This window comes from Rattus norvegicus, chromosome 2, assembly GCF_021556685.1.
Source record: "Rattus norvegicus strain SHRSP/BbbUtx chromosome 2, alternate assembly SHRSP_T2T, whole genome shotgun sequence".
Taxonomy (NCBI): domain Eukaryota; kingdom Metazoa; phylum Chordata; class Mammalia; order Rodentia; family Muridae; genus Rattus; species Rattus norvegicus.
The window spans coordinates 170,416,129-170,439,775 of NC_141535.1; the positions used below are offsets into that span (position 1 = coordinate 170,416,129).

The following is a 23,647-nucleotide window of genomic DNA, read 5'->3' on the forward strand; positions in this document are numbered from 1 at the left end:
CACTTCTGTGACCTTAGCCTGTGTTGTTGGGGCCTTCTCTTCATTTCAGCATCTATTGGGCAACAAAAGGCCCTGTTGGGAATCTTCAACCAAAAGTCACAAGACATGGGGAAGAGGCAAGTTTGATGGCGTGATACTCAGAGGGAAAGAAAGTCACTGGGGAGGGGCGCTCTCAAGGGGCATCAGGAAGAAGTCATGGGGCTGCAGGTATTGAGGGCTGACATCAGGTAGTGTTACATGCACACAGAAGCAACTGGACACACACACACACACACACACACACACACCTTTATTATAAGTGTCTCATGAGGAAGATTGCACTAAATATCTGCAGACAAAGGCTTCCAACTTGCTTAGTAAGGTAATGGGATTAGACTAAGCCATCTCTATTTCTCTTCTATTTTCTTATTCGCTTGTTTGTTCTGGACAATTACGAGGGTGTGAGGAGGGATAAGCAAGTAACTACTTACAACCACAAGAATGGGAGGAATTATTCTCACAGAGCATAGCAGTGTGGTGTGGTGCTTCTCCCTGCAGATAGGAGGCCAACGGCTAGGTTAAACACAAAACAAAGCTAGAATAACCACAAGCCGCTCCATGGGCCTGCTGCCTGAGGTTGAGAATAAACACAGTCTTACAGCTGAGCACAGACTTTTTAAATAGGGGCCAATCTACAGAAATTGTCATCTGCCCCACAAGTTCACAATTAGTCATTAAATCACAATCAGGGCTGTTAGGGGGAGTAATTAGGACTACGTTGTGGGTTTGCTCACTCCTAAGAAAAACTTTATGGGAAGGAAAAAATCCCAAGCATTCACTGTGGGTAAGTCTCATAAGGCTTTTGAAAACCAAGCATTTTGGCTCATGAGGCCTTGATTCCAGAAGGACTGACAGACATATTATCTTCTACATTAATCACAAGACTTTGAAAAAATAATCTTGTTCTTCTCATCTACAGCCTGATATGTCCATATGAGAATGAATATATCCTTTACCCAAGGAGAGAATGGCTAAGTTTTGCTTTATGTTTTCCTTAAGGAGTTAATTCCAAATGTCGATTTGAAATCATGCCAGGACCTGCCTTTGGGTTGTTTGAGATCAATCCTGACACAGGAGAGGTGGTGACAACTGTCACGTTTGACCGGGAGGCTCAAGGAATCTTCAGACTTCAAGGTAAGGGATCTTCTTCCCTGTCCCCCGTCTCTGCTATGTGACCTCAAAAGATCCAGAAAGATTATTGGTGAAGTTTAGCAACTTTTTTGTAAATTTTTTATTTATTTAAAAATATACATGTATGTGTGTGCCTGCTTATCTGGATGTGTACCATGTGTATACAGTACCCAAGGAGGCCAGAAAAGACTATCTGCTCCCCTTGAATTGGAATTACACATGGGCTGTTAGCTTCCTAATGTGTACGCTGGTTCTGATCTCCAGGCCTTTGGAAGAAGAGCAATTTTTCTTAACTGCCAAGTCATGTCTCTATATTGACATTTAAGAGATGCATAAGAAGTCTTTAAATGAATGTGATCAACCTAAGAACACCCAGTTAGTTCAGTCGCATGCTGGATAACCAGAATAATATGTCTTAGGTGTGTATTAACAGCCACACCCCTCCTCCTTTGTGCATGACAGTACTTGTGCGAGATGGTGGTGTCCCTTCATTGTCCAGCACTGCAGCCATCGTCTGCACCATTGAAGATGAAAATGACCACACTCCAGAGCTTATTGCCCTCCATCATGACATTGAAATTCCTGAAAACCAAGAACCAGAGGTTGTGTACACTGTGTTGGCTTTTGATCTGGATGCTGGCAACAATGGAGCTGTCACCTATCACATAACTGGTGAGTATTGGGAAACCAGTGTTCTCTCTGGGTACTGACCAGTGACACAGATGGTCTGGTGAGTCTGTTGTGTTTTCCTACAAAATCCATACCCAGTGAGAACTGCTGCTCCCCTGATCCTGGCTTCTGCCTCTGAACCCAACCACCCTGGACCCTCCAAATTCTCTAAGGCCATGGTCTTGAAAGCTCTTCTGAATTTGATTCCATGCCAACACTAGGGCAATACAGATAGAACAGGTGGCTTTTCCCTATGTTTGCGTACTTATGATCACTTAGTTCATTCTTTACTAATTGAGTATTTGCATATATTGAAATGGAAGATACTATACAATTTTTATAAATATGGAATCTAAACTTTAAAGTTATTTTAGGTTGTGTTGATTATTGAAAGATTAAAATACCAAAGATAACTGTCCAAGTTTTCATTAGCAGTTTATTAAAAACAAAATATAAAATTGTGTTGGAAACATATCTCTTAATATAATTGATGGATTCTGTTTTCTAGTTTATGAATGTGTGATTTTCTTCCTGCTTCCTTCCTTCCTTCTTTCCTTTCTTCCTTCCTTCCTTCTTCTCAAAGTCTCACAATATTACCCAGGTTAGTCTTGAAGTCCTGTACTCAAGGTTCTGACCCAGCCTATTGGTCTGCTAGGAGAATACATTTTGCTTTATTTGAGAAAAGGGTTATAATAAAAGTGAGTATGGCAGAGCAAACTTTTATTTATGACCCTAGGTGTCCTAATTTGCTTCTCTGTTGGTGTGATCTACACTATGACCTAACAGCTTACAGTATATCATGCACAGAAGTTGGGGCAGGAACTCAAGGCAGGAACCTGGAGGCAAACAGTGATTCAGAGGCCATGGAGGAGTGCTGCTTACTGTCCTGTTCCTCATGACTCACACTCAGCTCCCTTTCTTATATAACCCAGGACACATGCCTAGGGGTGGCACTGCCCACAGTGGACTGGTCCTCCCACACCAATCGTTAATCAAGAAAATGCCCCCACAGACTTACATAGAGACCAATCTGCTGGTTGCATTTTATCCATGAGCTTCCCTCTTCCCAGATGAGCCTAGTTTTGTGTCAAGTTGACAAAAACATAACCAACACACTAGATGAGTTCTCAGGCAAAGCAGATTTAGCAGTAGGGCAAACAAGCTATGCATCTGGGAACTGCCTCAAAGCTATCTGTTTATAGACCCTCCCTGGAAAGCTTTACATTGTGTAACCCCTGACATGCTCAGACATTACTTTGGGAATGATCGAGCTAAACATCATTCATTTTGTTTTCACTTAGTTTTTTGTAACACTAACATGATACTTGGTACAGTTAACTTGCCAAGGGACAAAGGTTATCTGGGCTCACCTTGAGAGCTTTCGGTTCACAATCGATTGAACCATCGCATTAGGCCTGTAGTAGAGTATTATGGCAGCTATACATGGCAAGCTAGACTAAACCTGCATTATGAGCTAGGACACAGGAGTAGAAAATGGAGGCTTCCACACTCTGCTTCAAGGGCACGTTCCCTATAACCTACAGACTCACCAGGCCCATGTCTTAAAGGTCCCATTGTTGCATAACTGTACCACCTTAGAGACAGGTTTGTCACACATGAAGTCTGGGGCCCATTCAAAGTCAAATTCACATATAACCATACATTTACACATAAACCATAACCACCATTCACCTACACTAAGTCATGGCTATTTTTTCCTGTGTCTTGCTTTTCTGCCTTTGCACTCCTAGAATGTGCCTATTTCCTCTCTGTGTGAATTATTGCAGAGTCCTCTCCCTCCTGCTTGCTCCAGTGTAGACTACATACCTCTCCCCTAAACCTCCAGTTCTCATAAACTCTTACCCTGATTCCTCAGTCTTGCTCTTAGAACAGAAACCTGACTCCTGACTCTGCCTAAATCCCTTCTGGTTCTCCTCTTTGGTTCTGCCAGAGTATGAAGTATGGGTCATTTGAGCTTTGACCTGGCCTTCCTCCAAAATCCATGCCTTCACTTGTGACAACACACTCCTTATATGCTACATGCAAACTCCCAGGGAAATTACAGTCTTCGCTTTACACAGAACACTGTCTCCAAAACTTGTAGTCTTGTTTCTTCCCATTTAAGGATGCATTTGAGTGTTGTTGCTACCAGTGGCATTTGAGGCCACGCTAACAGGCTACACACAGTTGAATCCCAGCCACCTGAATATGAGTTTTCATAGCACACCCTAATGTCTGGGACACAACCTGCCCTTCCAGGATTGTAAGGCCCAGCTCTTCCTCATGGTTCCAATAGCAAGCACATTTGTTGCGTACAATAAGACCTCATACTTGGCACTTACTCGGGCCTTGAATGTTGGATGAGCAAGTGATTTTTGTTCTCAATCAAAAGTATTACACAGTGTGTCCATTCCTACATTGGATGTAGATTAACTGTATCTTATAAATAAAAGTCAGGATTCCTCCCTGAGCACGCACACTAGCTATTGTGATCATTTTCTCTGAACACTTAGTTCCCATACACTTTAAGTGCTTTCAAACGAACAAGGGCTCAATTCATACCATTGAGCTTGGTACTTTGATCCTATCACTCAAGAATACGGCCCATGTGTCTTTGAACCATTTTTAAATTCCATAATCTTCCCAGATGACTGTGAGACATTCTGTCTTTGGGCTCAATTATAACTTTTATTAGAGTTGGTACCATGGATGATAGTAAAGAACACATTTTTGAAAGATACGGAGATGAGTTAAAATATCTTGATGAGGTCATGGGAGAACCAGGCAGATGTGCAGTGGACTCTGACAGAAGTGTTAGAACTCACTCAGGCAATGCCGGGGATTGGAGAGGAGATGAATAGAGCACTGACATACAACCGATGTAAACTCAGCAGCTGGTAACATTTTGGAAGATAATTACAACTCACCTAATTTCTTAGAGTGTTTAAAAAATAGATTTATGTGTTTCACGTGGATGTGTGTTTACCTGCATGTATGTGTACCACTGCATGCAGTGCCTGTGGAGGCCAGAAGGGGCATTGCATCACATGGAATGGGAGTTTAAAATGGCTGTGGGCTGCCGTGGGAGCACTGGGAGCAGTACTGGAGTCCTCTGGGAGAGCAGCAAGTGCTCCTAACCACTGAGCCATCTCTCCAGTGCTCCACATGTTTATTTTTGATGATAGCAAACAACAAACTAACAAACAAACAAAGAAAACCAAATGGACACTGTATCCTGTTTCTTATCCCTGACTCTTTCTTTATTTTCAATAAAATACACATCCTAATGTTATGGGGAAAACATACCAATACAAAACATTTTATATTCGATTGCTTCAATGTTCTGAGCCACGTGTTGAGAAGTTATGGAGTCTGCCATGTTCCATTGTTCTCTGTACTTAAAAAAGAGCTAACATACAATAATCAGGAGGTAAACATTTTGAGTGATTAAATTAATAAGAATATTAGCAATCAGGGGTTATTATTCCCATTTCTAATAGATTTTCAACTGTTTTCTGTGACAGAAGGAAACACCGATGAGTACTTTGCAATTCATAAGACCTCAGGAGAGCTCTCAACAACTCGTGCTTTGGACCGGGAGCAGACCAACAATTTTACCCTCACTATCCTGTGCTCAGACCTGGGGAACCCTCCTCGAAGCTCTGCAGTGCAGCTGCGTGTTAGAGTTTTGGACGACAATGACCACAGCCCTGCTTTTCCCATGCTTCATTATCAGTCCGCTGTGAGAGAGGATGCTGAGGTGGGCACCGTGGTTCTGGTGCTGTCTGCGGCGGACAAAGACGAGGGCCTCAACGGGCAGGTGGAATATTTTCTTATGGAGGAAACTTCCGGAGCTTTCGCTATTGATCCCGTAACAGGGACCCTGAGAACTAGCGGTGCTCTGGATCGAGAAGCCAGGTCTCAGTACACATTCCAGGCTGTGGCCAGAGACTGCAGCACTCGCGGCGCAAAAAGCGCCAGGCTCACTATACTCATAGCCGTCACGGATGCTAATGACAACGATCCCGTTTGGGAAGAGAACCCAGTTGATGCTTTCATTGCCCCCACGCCGGCCCTAAACCAGACCATTGTTCGTCTGAGAGCCAAGGACCCAGATGCAGGGCCCAACGGAACTGTTACTTTTAGTTTTGCAGAGCGCCAGTCAGTGTTTTCCATCGACGAATATACAGGAGAAATTAAACTTCAGCAGAATCCATCTTCAGAACACTTCCCCATGTGGGTGCAGTTAAAGGCCACAGATCAAGGGAACCCGGCAAGGGCAACCATGGGGCTCATGGTTGTCCACATGGAAAGAGAAGATGTGAAGTTGTCCTTCAGCCACCGTCTCTATACAGGACTGGTGACTGAAAACTGTGAGCCAGGTGAGTGTATCCTCGAGGTTCTTGGATATTGCACAAATTGGGGCATAAGGCTTTAATACAGACTACAGAAAATGGCCACCACAGATTCAGTTGTAAACCTAGGAATGTAGCCAATTCTTGATAGTGGAAAGTTATAATCAATGGGATTGTATCAGTTCTCCTACACCACAATGAACACTCGAACCAACTAACTTATTAAGACCTCTCTTTTGTTTAGTTACTGTGGAAGTTCCAGGCAAAGCTGAGTGGCCCTGCTGCACTGAGTCTCTGGGGGAGGGGGTGGGAGGGGGCAATATCGTGGTGGGAGAGCATGGCAGAGCAGACTATTCATGTCACCAACCAGATAGCAGTGTGGGAAGGTAGAGAGGAATAGAGTTTTCTTTCACATCCCCAGGCCCCACAGGCCTGTCTCTTGAAGGACCACCATTTCCCAGAAGTACCACCACCCTGGGTCTTCGCCAAGCTTTTAACATGGTACACCCTTGGGAAACATGCACATCCAAAGTATAGGCATAGCTAACATTGCTCTGGTCTGAGACAAAATGTCAGGGCAGATTACAACAAACACAAAACCACGCCTAAAGCTGTGCCTTTTTATTTAAGACTCTAAAGGATAAATATGTCAGAGGTCTTCATCCTTCTAGTTCCGTGCTTTATTAAATCCTTATAGGATTATCTTTTTAGCTCTCTTTCATATTTGGAGTTAAAATTGATTTTTATCGTAAAACCAGCTATCTGTTGGACAGCACTTAATATTCTAACAATGCACTTGTGAAATCCCAAGCTTCAAGAGAGCTAGTTAGTGCCTGGCAATGCAGGCACCTGGCATCTGTGGGTTGCCAGGTGTGGACGGGTCTGGCCTTGAAGGATACATTTGACATGGGAGGGTGTGTATAGTGCCAGATAAGAGGTGGACCAAAACCAGCAGATATAACAGGGAAGGGAAAAGAAGAAAGAGAACGCGGCTTGGAGCGCCGTTGAATGTGATCAGAGCAAGTAACTGGATGGGAAGTGTTCCTGGGTTCTCCCTTAAGCATGGGCTGTGTGCAAGAAACATTGACTGACAGTTTTCAGCAGCTGTGGCTTTTCCTGGAGCATGGATTTAGTACAGGCTGCAGTGATATCAAACACAAGGAAAAGATTTCCCTTATTTATTGTTTTCTGTTTGTTATGTATTTCAGTGGGCTCAAAATATCGCAGGTTATCAATCAGTATTAGAACGATCTTAATGTTATTAAATGTCAGTTTGTAACTTCTGGAATGATTTGTGTTCTTTCCAAGTGCACCTAAAATTTAAACCTTTGTATTATTCAAATGAAAAGTATTAAAGAGGTTGAAATTTCCCATAGGTCCCTCAAATATAGCATCAGTAAGAGATACTTGACATCTTGAGTGGATTATTTTGGGAGTTATTGTAAATCCACATCACATTAAACTGCTCTTATCATATTTTTGACTGTTTTCTCTGCATGTATGTATGTATGTATGTATGTATGTATGTATGTATGTATGTGTACGGATTGTGTTCTTGGTGACCACAGAAGCCAGAAAAGGGCATTTGATTCCTTGGAACTGGGTTACAGAGTTGTGAGCAGTCATGTGAGTCCTGGGAGTTGAACCTGGGTTTTCTTGAACAAGAGCTCTTATATGATAAGCCAACTCTATAGTCATCTCCCAGATGTTTTCAATATTTTCATGTTCTTTTAAGAAAATTTAAGTAAAGAAGGAGTGTCATTCATATTTGTTTGACATTTGTAGTTGTTGAAGATTCTAAAGCCCTGGATATTAGTACTGTATTTATCTACTAACATCCTTAAGCTTCATACCTATATGATGGTTTCTTTTGTGCCACTGTTAGAAAATATCTGGTATAAACAGTGTGAAAAATATTAAATAATATATACAAAAATAGCTCATGGCTTGAGAGGCCTCAGCCTCTAATTGACTCCCCGGATTCTCGGTTCATGTAGAGAAAGAACTACCACAAAGGCTGCTCCCCTCTCCACAGACAGAGAGGAGAGGGAGGGAGTTGAGAGAGGGAGGAAGAGGGGTGGGGAAGGAGGGATGGACAGAGAGATGGAGAGATGGAGAGAGGGAGGGAGGGAGGGAGGGAGGGAGGGAGGGAGGGAGGGAGGGAGGGAGGGAGAGCTAGTGTGCTTGCTTGCTTGCTAGGCCCCTAGCCTCTCCTCTGGTCTGCTGCCAGCTAGGCCAGGTTTCGCTCCCCCTTGCTTTCCCACACATTGGTGCTCTGAAAGCACTTTCACAGGCACAGCACTAGATACCTTTCAATCCAGTCAATTTAGTGATCAGTATTCACCATAATAGCCTGAAGAGAATGGGTCCCCAATGGAGGAGTTAGAGAAAGGACTGAAGGAGCTGAAGGGGTTTGAAATCCCATAAGAACAACAATATCAACCAACCAGAACCCCAGAGCTCCCAGGGACTAAGCTATCATCCCAAGAGTACACAGGGATGGACCTATGGCTCCAGCCGCATATGTAGCAGAGGATGGCCTTGTCAGGGATCAATGGGAGGAGAGGCCCTTGGTCCTGTCAAGGTCCTGATGCCCCAGTGTGGGGGAATATCAGGGCAGGGAGGCAGGAGGAAGTGGGTGGGTGGGTGGGTGGATGGGTGAGGGAGCACGCTCATAGAAGCAGGGGGATGGGATAGCGGATTTCTGGAGGGGAAACCAGGAAAGGAGATAATGTTTGAAATGTAAATTTAAAAATCCAATAAAAGAAAAAAGATTACAGCTTCTATTTTACAAGGATGCCTTTAGTAGATAAGACTCAAGTTCCTCTGTGGAAGCAGATGGCATAAGACAAGCTCTGTAGATCAGCAGGATAACCCAGATGAAGGCCCATACTGTTCCCACATCTCAACCAGGGCTGCCTCCTTGGCTACCCATTCTTCCCTCCCCCAGTTTTCATACTGGATCTGATGGGATCTGACTATTTTGAACACTTTATTTCTCAATTTAGTTGGATTTTTATTATTATTGTTTTTTATTTAATATCAGTGTGCACAATAATGGGTATTATTAGGACACTTTCATGACTGTCATTGTGCCTTGATCATAGTTGCCATCCACTATGCAACCCTGTTCCTCCTTCCCACTCTTTCCTATTTCACTACACTCCTTCCTACCCCCAAATAGTTACCCTCCTGCCTTCTGCTTTCAGGTAACATACACTTGTGCACAACACACACACACACACACTAACACACACACACATACACACACACACTCACATACTCAGGTGCATATATATATATATATATGTATATATATGCATAAGTCTAAATTCCTTTATCAGTATCAGAGGAGACAGGTGACATTCTTTTCCATTGACCCTCTGTCACCTCTCCATACATTCCTCCTTTAGACTTTTCTCCCTTTCCTGTAGCCCTCCTCCTATACTGTGTTTCATATGTACATAACTATCATATGTATGATATACATATATGTCACTTCTATATGGATTTCACATATCAGAGAATATATGCTGCTTGTTTTTCTGACTCTGGCCTATTTCTCTTAAGGACAGACACCCCAAGTTCTTTCTGCCTTTCTGCAAATGGCAGAATTTTACTCTTCTTCATAGCCGATGAAAGTGCCATTGCATATATAATCTATATTTCCTTTTATCCATCCATCTGTTAATGGGTGTCTAAGCTAACATCTTGGCTGTTGTGAGTAGTAAGCACAAATGCACAAGCATCTCCAGGGTATCCTGCCTTGGTTTCCTATGACACCATGCTGGTGTGGTTTCCTTACGGGTGTTCTAAGTGTGGCAGGCGGGTGCCTGCTGGGAGGGTCAGGTGAATTTGGAGTGGTATCTTGTCTTTCCAATGAGTTATGCTCATGCTGACCTCCTATTGTACAAGTGTCTGACCTCTGTCAGAATGGCCTTAACTTCAGCAGTCTCCTTTCTTTGTGTCTAAGAGGCTGCTGCCTGCCACACTTACTTTTGTAGTCTGTGGACTGCGTAGGCTTCCCCACTCTTCAGAGTGTCCCCAGATTGTCCATCCTGGGATGGCTAATATTTAAGTTGAGGGGTGTCTCCTAAGTATGTTGGGATCTATACAGGCAGGCTTGTCTCCCAAAGCTTCAAAATCCAGTAAGCATTGATCACCCTTCTTGGGGATGTAGTTCCGGATAGTAAGTACTCCTCTTGACTCTGCAGTCATAAACAGTGGCTCCCATTGACTCCTGGCTCAAGGTTATCAAACTCCCACGTTAGTCTCAGGTAGAGAGGTTATCTACTACTGAGGTCTGGACCACCTTCCCTCAACACATCACTGCCTTGGGCCTCATGCTCACTGCCCTTTTCTGTTTGTCCGTGTGTGATCCTCCCATTCTCCATGACTCTTCAAAGCTGCCTCTCATCAGGATCTGACCTATGGTTGCTTCTTGTGTTTAGGTTTCTGGGGTAGCTTAGTTTAGACAATAGAATCTCTCTCAAAATGACCTCTGGCCACAGCTCCTGGGAGCCATGGAGACTGACAAAATGGAATTCCTCTCTTGTCAGAGAAATCTCTAGAACCCTTGCCTGGATTTGAAGCTTCCAATAGTTGTGCTCCCACATGTGACTAACACTGTTGGTCTCTTCACCTGAGTATGCTTGCCAAGCTTCTGCTTCCCCTCACCATGCACAGGGGCAGTGCAGCTAGAGCCCGGTTTTCTTACATCTTTTCCCAGTTCACCCTTTGGTTTCTTTATACCTCTCTACTATCCTGTAACTCCCTTTATGAATTTCCAAGAGCTGAGGACCGAACTCAGGGCCTTATGCTTGCTAGACAAGAGCTCTACCACTGAGCTGAATCCCTAACCCCCTTTCTTTCTTTGGAATAGAGCACAGATTTTCCCTACCCATACTCTTCGCATGACACAGAGGCAGCTTCTAAAGTGATGTCTTACCAACAAACTCCAAGTCTTTTCAGAAGTGAAGAAGAAGCCACTTAGTTAATCACAATGATTAAATCCACTAAATGGTGAAACGGCGTCTCCCTGCGTCTATTTCCCTTCTCTTCTGTGGAGATCCTGGTGGGGATGAATCAGCAACCGTTATCCTCAGGGTGGGCTATTCAGAACTCCATGCATTTCTGCGAATTGCCCTGGGGTGGAAAATTGACATTATGAATTATTTTTATACCCTGGCTAAAAGTTAAGCACTCAGACTTTGGAAAACCTGAACTAATATTGAAACATGATGACATATGGGGGCAATCTGACTAGTAAAATATATTTAATATTATACAATAAGTAACCTACTTAGATCTAGATATTTGGGAGGAGAAAACTGTCTCCCAGCACTTTGGCAGGAGATCCAGTGAGCTGCTGTTCTCCATCAGCTGGGCAGTGCGGACATGTGACACACATTACCCAGGCAGGGAGGGTGAGCCTGTCGAGGCTCCACTGTTCATGGTGAGCAAGTTCTCTTTCCATGAAGTGGAAGCAGTAATGATTTCCTCACAAGGATGCTGCAAGGATTAAATTAAGCTGTAGGAGAATTCCAGTCATCACTTCTGTTGTTATTGTGGCCATTTCCCTTCTGTCTGAAATCCCAACATGAAGTTTATAAAGTTAGCGAGGCTTTAAGTTCTAACTAGAGCAAGGAGTTGTTACACAATGGTTGTGTTTGCAGCTTTTAAACCTCTTCCATCTGGCTCGTTTTCTGAACCAACTAGATAAGAATTGTACTTTCCAAAGAAATAAATCAGCCCGTAAACAAGGGGAGGCAGTTCCCTGTCACTGGGGACTTTGGAATGTTTATGACAATGAAGGGGAAGGAACAAATATTTTTCTTTCATTCCTGTTTCATTACTTGGGACAAGTCTTGCGTTTGAGATGAATTTCATAGGAACGAGGACCATCTAGGTAGCCATTTTCCACAGAGAACTCCTTACCTCATCTGTGATTTAAGATAACCCTGTAGAAGACAGATGTCTTAGGCAAAGTTTTCTCAAAAGGTGCACATGCCTGGGAATCCATACCAGCCCCCCTCAGTCACAGAAGCTCAAGATCTTATCTACCTTAATTTGCTTAAAATCATTTTTATGTATTCTTTGAAAACTTCATACATGTATAAAGTGTATCCCATTCATACCTACCCCTCACTTCTCTGTCCATTTTCCTAGGGGCCCTCCAGGTTTTACCTCTTTTTACATTTTAATTTCTATTGTTATCATGATTATTTTAACCTGCTGAGTCCAGTTGATGTTGCCTGTATGTGAATGGCTGTGAAGTTATCTACTGGAGCTTGACCACTTACTCCAGAGGTCAGCGACTCCTCACTCCCAGGAGACATAACTTCTAATAGCTCCTTAGTAGGGGATGGAGACTAAGCAGCCCTCCCTCATCCATGCTGGGATTATTTTTTATTTTTTTTTTTTGACGAAGAGTATTTTACCCAAATGCATGTAAACTACATGTGAACAATGTGAGCCCATGGAGGCCAGAAGAGGGCAACAGATCTCCTGGAGCTATAGTTACCGGCAGTTTTAAGCTGTCATGTGAGTACTGGCAATTGAATTCTGGTCCTTTGCATGAGCAGCAAGGGTTCTGAATCACAGGACCATCTTCAGCCCTACATGGTAGACTTTTTAACGGGCTTGATGATGTGAAGGGTAATGCCATCTCATTTATTAACCTAACATAGGAGTGGGACTTTTCCACCAGTGTGAAAGACACACATGCACCATGCTGTCGGTTTTTAAGTATGATGAATAACTGTTGGGTGGATTGAAATAACCATATTGAGATGACAGGGCTTCTCTCTGTAGCCCTGGCTGGGACTCACTCTAGACCAGACTGGCCTTGACCTTATAGAGATCCCACTGCCTCTGCCTCCCAAGTGCTAGGTGGGATTAAAGGTAGTGTCCCCACCACATGGGGACTTAGTGAATTTTAAGACCTGACTTCTCAACCTTGCTGCACTTGCAGACACCTAGGGAGTCTAAAAAAATTACTAATGCATCTTTCTTCTACCCAGTTCAGTGAGTATCTTTGAAGGTAGGCCAATCCAACAGTGTTAATTGGTGGAAGTTCCCATGTGATTCCAGGGCAAGCCAGGGGTCAGGAAAGAGAGGTGAGAAGAAAATCTAAACTAATACTACTATTTGTCTAACTTCTGCTCCCCAACAGCAGGTGACTGCTCACCCACCGCCCTTTGCCTGTGTCTCAGATGCCATTGTCTGAGGTGTGGTACCTAGGTCTTTCCATCTCTGCCTCCTTGTGAATGTGATGCGTTATTCCTTTGAGGATTGGCATACGTATTATTCAAATGAATGTTTATGGTCCTCAGTAAAAAAAAAAAACAAAAAACTCATCTTGTGATGGTCTTTTTTTTATTACTGGTCCAGTCATTTTATTAGTATAGGCCTATTCAAAATTTCTATTTCTTTATGATTCAGTCTTCATATGTTGTAGGTTATGAGAACTACATGTTTCTTCTAGGAAATGTAGTATGTCGGCACCACTTCATAGCTGTATTAACTGTCTGCTATGGTAGTAATAATGTCTCCTCTTTTGTGTCTGACTTTTGTTGAATATTTTCTCTTTTGTTCACTTAGTCTAGCTATGGTTTTTCAATTTAGTTGGCCTTTTTAAAGAAAATTAAAAATTTTACTTTCAATGACTTTTCAATCATTTCCATGCTGTCCTATTTAGTTCATTCCTGCTCTGATCTTTATTGTTTCTTTCCTTCTACTAAGAGCAGTCTCACTGTGTTCTCTTCCTTCCTTGTGACAAGACATTGTGTGGTCTTTTCATCTCAAAATATTCCCTTTCTAATTTCCTTTTATTTCCTTCTTGGTGCATTGGTCATTTACACACTTGGGGATTTCCCAGCTTTTTCTTTTGCTAATGAAATGAACTTTCCAGATGCAGATGCTTGCAGCCAACCATTGAACTGAGCATGGGAACCCCAATGGAAGAGTTAAGGGAAGGACTAAAGTAACTGAGGGGTTTTGCAACCTCATAGGGAAAACAACAATATCAACCAGCCAGACACCCCAGAGCTCCCAGAGACTAAACCACCAAGCAAAGAGTACACATGGAGGGACTCATGGCTCCAGCCCCATATGTAGCAGAGGATGACTTTGTCTGGCCTCAATGGGAGGGGAGGCCCTTGGTCCTGTGAAGGCTTGATGACCCAGCATGAGAATGCTAGGGTGGTGGGGTGGGAGTGGGTGGGTGAGTACCCTCATGGAGGCAGGGGGTGGAATAGGGGATTTGCAGAGGAGAAACTGGGAAGGGGGATAACATTTGAAATGTAAATAAATAAAATAATCGATAAAATAAATTAAAATATAAAAATCAAAGTAAAAGAACTTTCATTCTATAGTGGTTGGAAGAGATACTCATTATGGTTGCAATTTTGCCAAGTTCATTCACATTTATCTTGTGATCTAAAACATGAGTTACCTAGAAAATATTCTGTGAGTACTTTAGAAGAATGTATATTCTGGGGCTTGGGAATAAAGGGTTCTGTAGATGTCTAGTATATTTCCCCCTATGGTTGTTATTGAAGTTTTCTGCTCTCCCTTCTGTCTGTCAGATGAAATCCTCTCCTATTTTAGGTTACTATTTCTCACTTGAATTTAGGCAATGGTTGATACACACACACACACACACACACACACACACACACAGAGAGAGAGAGAGAGAGAGAGAGAGAGAGAGAGAGAGACAACACACACACAGCTATATTCCATATCTTGTTGAAAACTCATCATTCTATTATTATGAAATGCCATGGTTTGTCCCTTGTAGAATTTTTACTTAAAATCTGTTCTTCTTGATATAAGTGTGACTAGCTACTTAGGATAGAATTTTTGTTCAGTTCATCTGAATCCTTTCCCTTTCAGCCTGTGTATGTGTTTTTGTATGTTAAGAGAGTCTTTGATACACAAGTAAAAGTGGCCTTTTTTGTTTTGCATAAAAGCTACCCTGGGCATTATAATTTGGTAATTTAATCTATTTACACTTGAAACAACTCCTGGTAGAAAGCAGTCACTGAGAACAGTTTAGCACTATTTTAATATGTCTTACAATTATCTTATCTCTCATTTACACTCTTGCTTTCTCGCTGTACTTCATTACTCTTTAAAAATAACATACTTTGGTTCACTTCTCATTTCATGTATGTTTTCTAAAATATACTAAAAAAATGACCTTTAAATGATAGCCAAGCTCAACTTTAATTGCAGACAAGGAGGACCCCACTCCTTACCTTTTCCCTGAGACTTCGTGCTGTCATTTTGGCAGGTCAGTGTTAGATGCTGTAACCCTTCATGTAGTTCCTTTATTATTTATTTATATTATCTAATAAATTTGTTATTTATTATTGTTAGCCTGTAAGTGAAATTTCAGAATTAAGAACAGTGCACACCCCACTACTGAAGTGTCACAAGATTCACGTTTGTCCACACTTACCGAGTCAGATAACTTTTGCCTCTTTATGTTTTCATTCATGGCCCAGTGTCCTCCAACATATACTTGAAGGACTCTGCTCATTGTATCTTCTGAGGCAAGCTTTGTGGTCATGCATTGCCCAGCTTCTGTCTCTGGAAAGATCTGCTTTTATTTCATTTATACAGGGCAGTTTTGCTAGTTTTCTGATGGAACTGAATGTCTGACAATTGAAACTATAGAAGAAAAGTTTGAAGCAAAGCTAGGAAATCATCAGAATTCCAATTGCTAGGCTTTGGTTCTCAGGGAGATCGAGACTAAGGAACATTAGTTACTACATTTCACAGAAGGCCTCACAAGACTTGAAATTGCAATCTGGAAGCTATAGGACTCTGGGAAAGCTCAGAGCAAGAACAGTCACATTGAAATAACCAATATGAATTATTTAATTTCACCACCGATAAGCCCTTCTCCAATTTGTCATAGATCAGCCTAAGTGACAAACAGACATCCAGATGGAAAATAAAGATTACAAAACCCCCTCCCAGGGGTGGGGTGGGGGTGGGGGGGCGAACCAAAACATGCACACCTTTCTAATTGGGAAATTATAAGCACAATCATAAGAAGACACCATCAGAAAAACTTTCTGAGGTTGTCATAATCATTAACAAGGTTAATGGGCAAAGCCTTTCTGTACTAAGCCAGTTAGTAAAATCTGGAGCAACTGCTCTCTTTCAGGTGCACACAAATGCCCCCGACCCCCACTAAGCATAGAGAGAAATGTGGCACAAACAAAAGAATAAAAATTTAAAATCATCTAATTATTCTAAAAAAATTCAATCAATACATTACAAGGAAACACAGACAACCAAATAAAATCAGTAAGGTTCTATAAAAGGTTATATATGTATAAAAAATCAAACAGAAATTTTAGGGCTTATTTATACTACAACTGAATTGAAAAGTTCACTAGGGAAATTCAACAACAGATAACGCTGAAAATTTTGCTTATGAATATTCAAGAAATGCTCATGTACAAGTTTGTATATAATGTTTTCAAGTTGAAGGTTCATCAGCAATTTTCACAGGTTGACATGTCTACCTTGAGGTGCTATGCACAGTCATTTAAGTTTACCTGTATGCACAGAGAAAACATCAGGTTAAACATGTGGCACTGAGAGGGATCCAGAAAGATCAAGGCCCTTATCTGTTTTGTTAGGGATGTTTCACATTTAAACTTTGTCAAAGAAAGAAAATAAACACGTGTGGCTCTCTGCAGACTTTAGCATCCAGTTTGAAGGCTTTTGTTGAATGAAATTTCTCTGGGCTACATTTCCATTTGACATTGTAAATATTTGATTTGCAACAAAATAGGAATTTTTTTCCTCTAAATAATAGAGGCCATAGGAATATTTTCCAGTTCTGTAGTCATCAATATTCTTTTGCACACAAGAAATATCCTCTTTTCTTTTTTAATAATTGGGCATGGAAAAAGCATTCAAACCCAAGGAGAAATTAAGGCCATCAGCATGGATTGTACATCTTGCCTGCACAGTTGTTTATCTTCTGAGTGACGTCCTTATGAATCTGTGGCAACATGGTTGCAATAAAATGTTTGTACTTAAAAATAAGTTGTGTAAAGGAAACACAGAACTGTGATTGCGTACCATGGTGGAAGCACACTGCAATGTATATGTATATTTATATAATATAGATTATTTATTTATATTATTTATAATGTATACTAAATATATATTATTTATATTGTTATTTACATATAATATCTAAAAATATATATAATTTTGAGTTGATCCTTGGAACCCCCATTTGAAAGGAAAGAATATATATACATATATATGTTTATTTATATTTATATGTTTTATATAAAATCTGCGTGTGCATGAGTGCTTACATCAGCTTATAGAAAAAGAAGGCATTGTTACAGCAGCCACATGCCTGGTGACGTGTAGTCCCATGAGCACCAGTTACTATGTAATTGAAGCTTCTCCCAACTTGTACTAACTGGATTCTAACACTATTATTTGATTTGTTTCTTTGTTGCTAAATAGTTCTGTAAGTGGTTTGGAAAGGAGAGTCATTTAGAAATCTAGCTGAATGAGTTTTAAACTTCGTCAGGCTTTCTGTTAAGTATGACATTTCTAATGAGTGTGATTCAGTCTGTCCTGATGGCATATGCCTCTGAATCCCAGCCAGGAAGGACCTTGAGGCAAAAGGGTCACGAGGTCTACAGACAGTTTAGAGTCACTCTGGGTAGCTCAGTGATACCCTGCCCTTAAACAAAAACAAACAAACAAACAAAAAGCTCAGGATACCCTGCCCTTAAAAAAAAAAAAAAAAAAAAAAAAAAGCTCAGGGAGCTGGGGATGCAACCCAGTGTTTGCAGAATCTTTTGTCTTTTATGTGCAAAGCCATGCTCAGTTTCCAAGGACATAATCTGTCTGGGTTTAACTAGATTTTTGCCTTCTATTAAAGTCAGTTCTCACTGAAGTTTTGATTTTACAAACTTAGGTGTTTATAAAAACAGATACAACTTAAGTGCTAAGCATTAAGAGGATCCTAGGTGGAAATTCTGTCTGTTCTCAGACCTTTTATGCTTTCTATTTCTTTCAAAAATTTACATTTATTTATTTTATTTTAAGATCTGGGGAGAGGGGCACACATGCAAGTTGTGCGTTTGTATATGCATGTATGCACGTAGTGTGTGTGTGTCTGAATGTGTGTGTTTAAGGGCACACATGCCTTAGCATATATGTGGAGACCAGAGGACAACTTTCCAGAGTCAGGTCTTTCCTTCCAAATGTGGGTTCCTGGGATCAACTCTATCTCTAGTCATGACAGCAAGTGTCTTTACCTGAAGAACCATCTCCTTCCCCCTCCATGAAAAAAAATTTAAGAGTCTAGGGGGAAATCAATTTACCCTAATTTATCTATCTTTTTTATTGTTAATGCTGTCAAGATGGGTTTCAATCTGTCCCTTAAGCTTGTGTGGCTGGCTTCCTATGTCCCATAGGAAGAGATAAGCAGATATCTAAGAGATTAGCATTTGTCCCAATTGAAGAAACTCCAGTGTCTTTTCTCTTACTGTTCCCTTTTTCCTTCTCTTTTCAAATATGTTTTTTTAACTTCTTTTTAAAGGAAGTATGATGACTGGGCAGGATACTGGAGAAGTATCTTTTAAGGAACACACCACAATTCTTTATTCTTTCACTCTCTTCTGTGATTGCACATCAGCACAATCCAGTCCTCCCCTCTAGTAATCTGATGCTTCCTTTGATGTCTGACTTTCATTTGATGACTGGCTCAACAGACGAAGCCCTTTCCAGCCACACTGCCATCCTCCAAGAATCCTCTCCTGCCAGTTCCTCATGTGGCTGCTTCTCCTTCACTGTACCCCAAACCATACTTTCTATCAGTGACCCATTTCTCTCCTCTCAGGGAAGTTCACGCAATCAGAATTGAACTTTGGATATGTACTGCCCAATAGTCTGTCCCCTCTCTTCTCCCAGTTCATAACTACCACAAGGATGGAGTTCTCCTCTCTCTTATTCCTGCATCCCAGTACTCAACATGGGGCATGGCTTGTGAAGACAGTGACTGTTCCAGGGGTAGACAAATGTAATAAGAGTAGGTGGATGATACCCGGTGTTCGCTCTTGGGCTTCCATAAAATGCTCTAATGTTTTTTTTTTAAACCCGGATTTTACAGGTACTTCTGTTGTGACAGTAAAGGCGTTTGTTCCTGTGTCAATTCCAGACTCCATTAAATACTCGGTTTTTAGTGGAAATGAAGATGGAGTGTTTTCCCTGGGCTCCAACTCAGGTAATCCCTTGCTGCCTCATAATGGCTTTATTTTTTGTTCACTTTACTGGTACTACTGTTAAGTACTACTGAAAATTTCTGAAATTTTTGAAAGGGAAGACGAGGGTACAGAAAGAGCACAAAAGCCAAAGGCTGAGGAAAAGGGTGGTGAAACACTGTCTTCTAGACATGGTAAGGTTGTTGGACACATGGGCTCTCAACAGCTGTGGTGTGTCCACAAGACCTGCACCACACTGGTCCTGTCGTCTGTCCACCATGGACAGAGAAGGGGTTCATGGCTCCTTACGCCTGCATAGGGAGCTGAGACTGTGGGTGGGGGAGTCCTTCCTTAGTGGTGTGGTCACTAGTGAGTTGGTCCTGTTCATCAGTAATCCCTAGCAATGCTCATGCAACCAGACCTAATTTAAAACATGGTGATTCTCAAAATTAATTAATAATAGTAGGAGGGAGATTTGTTAGGTCTAAAGGATTAAGCAGGTGTTGAAAGGAGTAGAAGAGGATAATATGGGATGAATGTGATCAGAGTTAATATATAATATAATATATATTCACTTATATTCATATGTAAGTGAAATTGTGAACGGATAAGTTAAAAATTTAAAGTTTGAAATTGTTAGAGATAAATACTCATAAGGTAAATAAGAGTTGTCTGACGTCAGCTCATGGGAATTATGGGAAACCCAAAGCTATATATTTGTTGATATCTGCAGAGTCACTGAAGATTATGCTCTTACTGTTTCCGAATTAGACGGTGCCTACCCTGCCTTTTGAGTTTTTGAAGGCTCCTTCGCTTTTATTTATAATTTACCTACCTGTTTGGAAAATTGAAGACAAGCTTAGGGAAATCACTGAGGCTGAATTGTATTTAAAAATTCACACACACACACACACACACACACACACACACACACACACACACACACACACACACACCTCACTGGCTTTAGGGACTTTTCATTGAATTTTTAGGGCCTCTAATTCACTATTCATTTAACTAGGAAACTAACTCAAGGACTCATGGGAAGTTTCTCCGTGCTGCTAATCTACTTACCAATAAGGTGTGTTTCAGTCTGACTGGTTATGGTGTGAGTGAGGACCAATCATTGCACAGCACAGAGACCGAGAGCTATCAACTGCCTCCTTGTCAAACCTCGACGGGAATATTTCTAATAATTTCTGCGTTATTATACAGCTCAGCTGTTTTAGTTGATCTATCTTGTGGGGGGAGAACAGAAGGGTAAGTTTGTTTGAGTAAGTGTCGTTTGGTCCAGGGTTGTGCCCAGACTGTTGATCCACACGGCCTTTAGTAAGGTTCTTGCTGTGATATCCTAGGCCCCTTCATTTCTTCATCCACAGTGAAGCAGAAACAGTGCAGCAAATATCATCGTCCCTTAAGTTCCTTGTGGTTCCAATATATGAGGCTCTAGGAGAAGAGCTGAGATTGAATATATTTAGAAAATTAGGAAGAATAGTAAGGTTCCCATATTTCTGCAGGCTACCTGGATCCTTCTCCCATATCATTCTTATGAGAGCCAAGCATAGCCTTCGCAACTACCTAGATTGCATTACTGAACAAAAATAAACTCGACTTACATTAGGTCAAAGAGCTTACCCGTAGAAACATTTCATGACAAAGCAAGTAGCCATGTTGAAATTTACCTTAAAATAATTTTAAAATGCATCGAAGATGGAATCATAAAATGTATGATTCCTAGATGATGGAAATATAAGCCCATATATTTGTCACCTATCCCTAGAAATGAGACTTACCAGAGGCTGGGTGTGGTGGCATCCACCTGTAATCCCACTCTTAACCCCAGCTTTCAGGAGGCAGAGGCAGGAGGATCTCTGGGAGTTTGAGAACAGGCTGGTCTTACATAGTGAGTTTCAGGACAGCCAGGGCTTTTCTCAAAAAAGAGAGAAAACCAAGTAAACAAAACAAAACAAACAAACAAACAAATAAATAAAACCCACTACCACCAAAAACCTTACTGGACCAGGAAGCCAGTGTGGGTTCCTTCCGTTTCTGGTCGGTCATCTCCTTCGCTTCCTCCCTTGATTCTTCCTTTCTATACTGTGCTGTAGAGATTTGTGTGCACTGTAGAGTGGCCATGTCAAGGAGATTAGTGTGTGTGCATCTTAAGAGTCCTGTCCTTTTACCTCAGGAGATCAACAACCTGAGGCTGCTACCAGCCACCAGGTCACTGGCTAGTGTTTATTACACTCCTGTGTTTGAATTTCTACCAGTGTGATCTTTTGACCTGAATGAAGCATCAAAAATCATGCTGTGTTCTCTTCTATGACTCGATTATAAGAAAGCGCCACACTCCATTGTAGTGCCTAAAAGATTCTACAGGGGAGGGCAGCAATGGATGACCCACGCCTGTTGCTTTCTTGTTTCAGTTAGCCTAAGAACTTCATACTTTTTCTTGCTAAAATAAATACATTGCTGCTTTATAAAATTTTTTGACAGCACTGATGTGTACTGGAAATTCACCTGTGCCTTTGCCTTTGAATTGAGCAAGCGTGTAAATTCTAGTAGTTTTCTGAACATTCTGTAGGTAATCATTATCTGAAACTGATACTTTTCTCCCTGTATTTGTTGGGAAGTATGTACTTACTGCTCTCTCTTTAGCAGTTGATTTGGCCATTTTAACATTTATAATTAGAAACTAACATGAGACAATACCTCATTCCTATCATTGAGGAGACTTATAACTCTCGAGCTCCAAATATTCCTTTTTATCAAAGTATATGCTTTCGTTGGTGAATAGTTTTGAGTTTTCAGATTTGGCATAATTAGCATTTTAAAAATAGGATTATCTGCCTTTTAAAAATTAATGTCCTGCTTTTCTTCCCTTCCTTTTCTTCTTCCTTCCCCTCTTCCAATCCCAAGCTACCCCTCCTAACCAGCTCTTTTTCTCCCTAATACTCCCTCCTTCCACTTACTTCCTCCTCAGCCCCTTCTGGCTTCTTCCTCTCCCTCTCTCTTTTCCTCTCTCCTTCTCTCTCTTTCGACAACATTGCTATGTAGCTCAGACTGGCCTTGAACTCATTATTCTCCTGCCTCAGTCTCATGAGTAGAGACATGACAGATGCATGGTACCACATTAGGCTGGACGATGACATTTAAATGTTTTTAAATGACATTTCAGGCATTGTTTTTCTTTTTATTGAAATATTCCCTTAGCTCAGATTTGGGTTGTCTAAAACTGGATATTCAGTCTTTGTTTTTGACATGCATTTTTGCTAGGTTTGTAATTCTTATCTTGGCTCCTGTCTCTTATGGGAAAATCTTTCTTGCTGCTCTACAAAGCCAGCCATGTTCTGAAAGCCACTTGCCTGCATCTTTTGTGGGACTCCAATGTCACAGATGCTGGGTCATGAGCCCTTTTCTTGTACCCCATTTTATGTTTTTGCATCTTTGTCTCTTTGTTTCTTGGGTCTCACATTCCAGAAATTCTCTGGTTCTTTTCGTTTGTTGTGAGTTTTGAGGCTCTGAATTATTTTCCTCACAATTCCACTGTACCACCTTTCCACCCCAAAATTTAATTCTTAGGAGTTTTTAACATGCATAACTGAATTTTTTAGGGTGAGTCCTGAACCCTGGTGGCCCCAGCTAGCACTGTCCTGCTACCTACCCCAATATACCAATTAAAGAGAAAAGAAATATTGAAAAACAACAACCGATCATTCTGTCAATGTGGTCACGAGGGGAAGAGGAAGAAATAAAGGAGTCGATGGGCCTCTTCCTGCATCTTTGGGGTTCTGACCTGAGGTTTCATTTTAAACAGAAGGCTAGAGACACATAAGTCAGGACATCGCACCGAACACCTGCCTTGGCTCAGGTCTGCTGAGAGGTACTCTCGGTAGTTGCCGCAACTGAATGAGTCTCTTTGTGAGAGGCCCGTTCCTCTGGCTGGCATGGGGCTTCAGCCTCCCATCCCACCCCTACTTAGCATGGGATGCCTGAGGGAGACAGCCATTCTTTGGGGTTTATACTTTTGACAATCTGACACCCAGCATCTGATATAAATTATATCTCTGGGAATATCTTCTTTTCTGCCAGAACTATAAATAACTATCCATGGCTACTATAACTTCAGATTTAAGCTAATGAGAGGTCAGAAAATATATATTCCACTCCTTGGGATCTATATAAATCAGGGTT

General features: G+C 41.5%; 1 protein-coding gene across 2 annotated transcripts in view; it reads left to right on the forward strand.

Annotated features, from left to right (window-relative positions):
- Positions 1 to 23,647, forward strand: part of Dchs2 (dachsous cadherin-related 2) — a 213,656-nt gene that overhangs the window by 164,587 nt on the left and 25,422 nt on the right. For both annotated transcript variants that reach the window (NM_001447363.1, XM_087623215.1), the window contains 4 exon segments: positions 1,039 to 1,173; positions 1,633 to 1,842; positions 5,364 to 6,221; positions 19,363 to 19,476. In NM_001447363.1, the coding sequence (NP_001434292.1) occupies positions 1,039 to 1,173; positions 1,633 to 1,842; positions 5,364 to 6,221; positions 19,363 to 19,476 (1,317 nt within the window).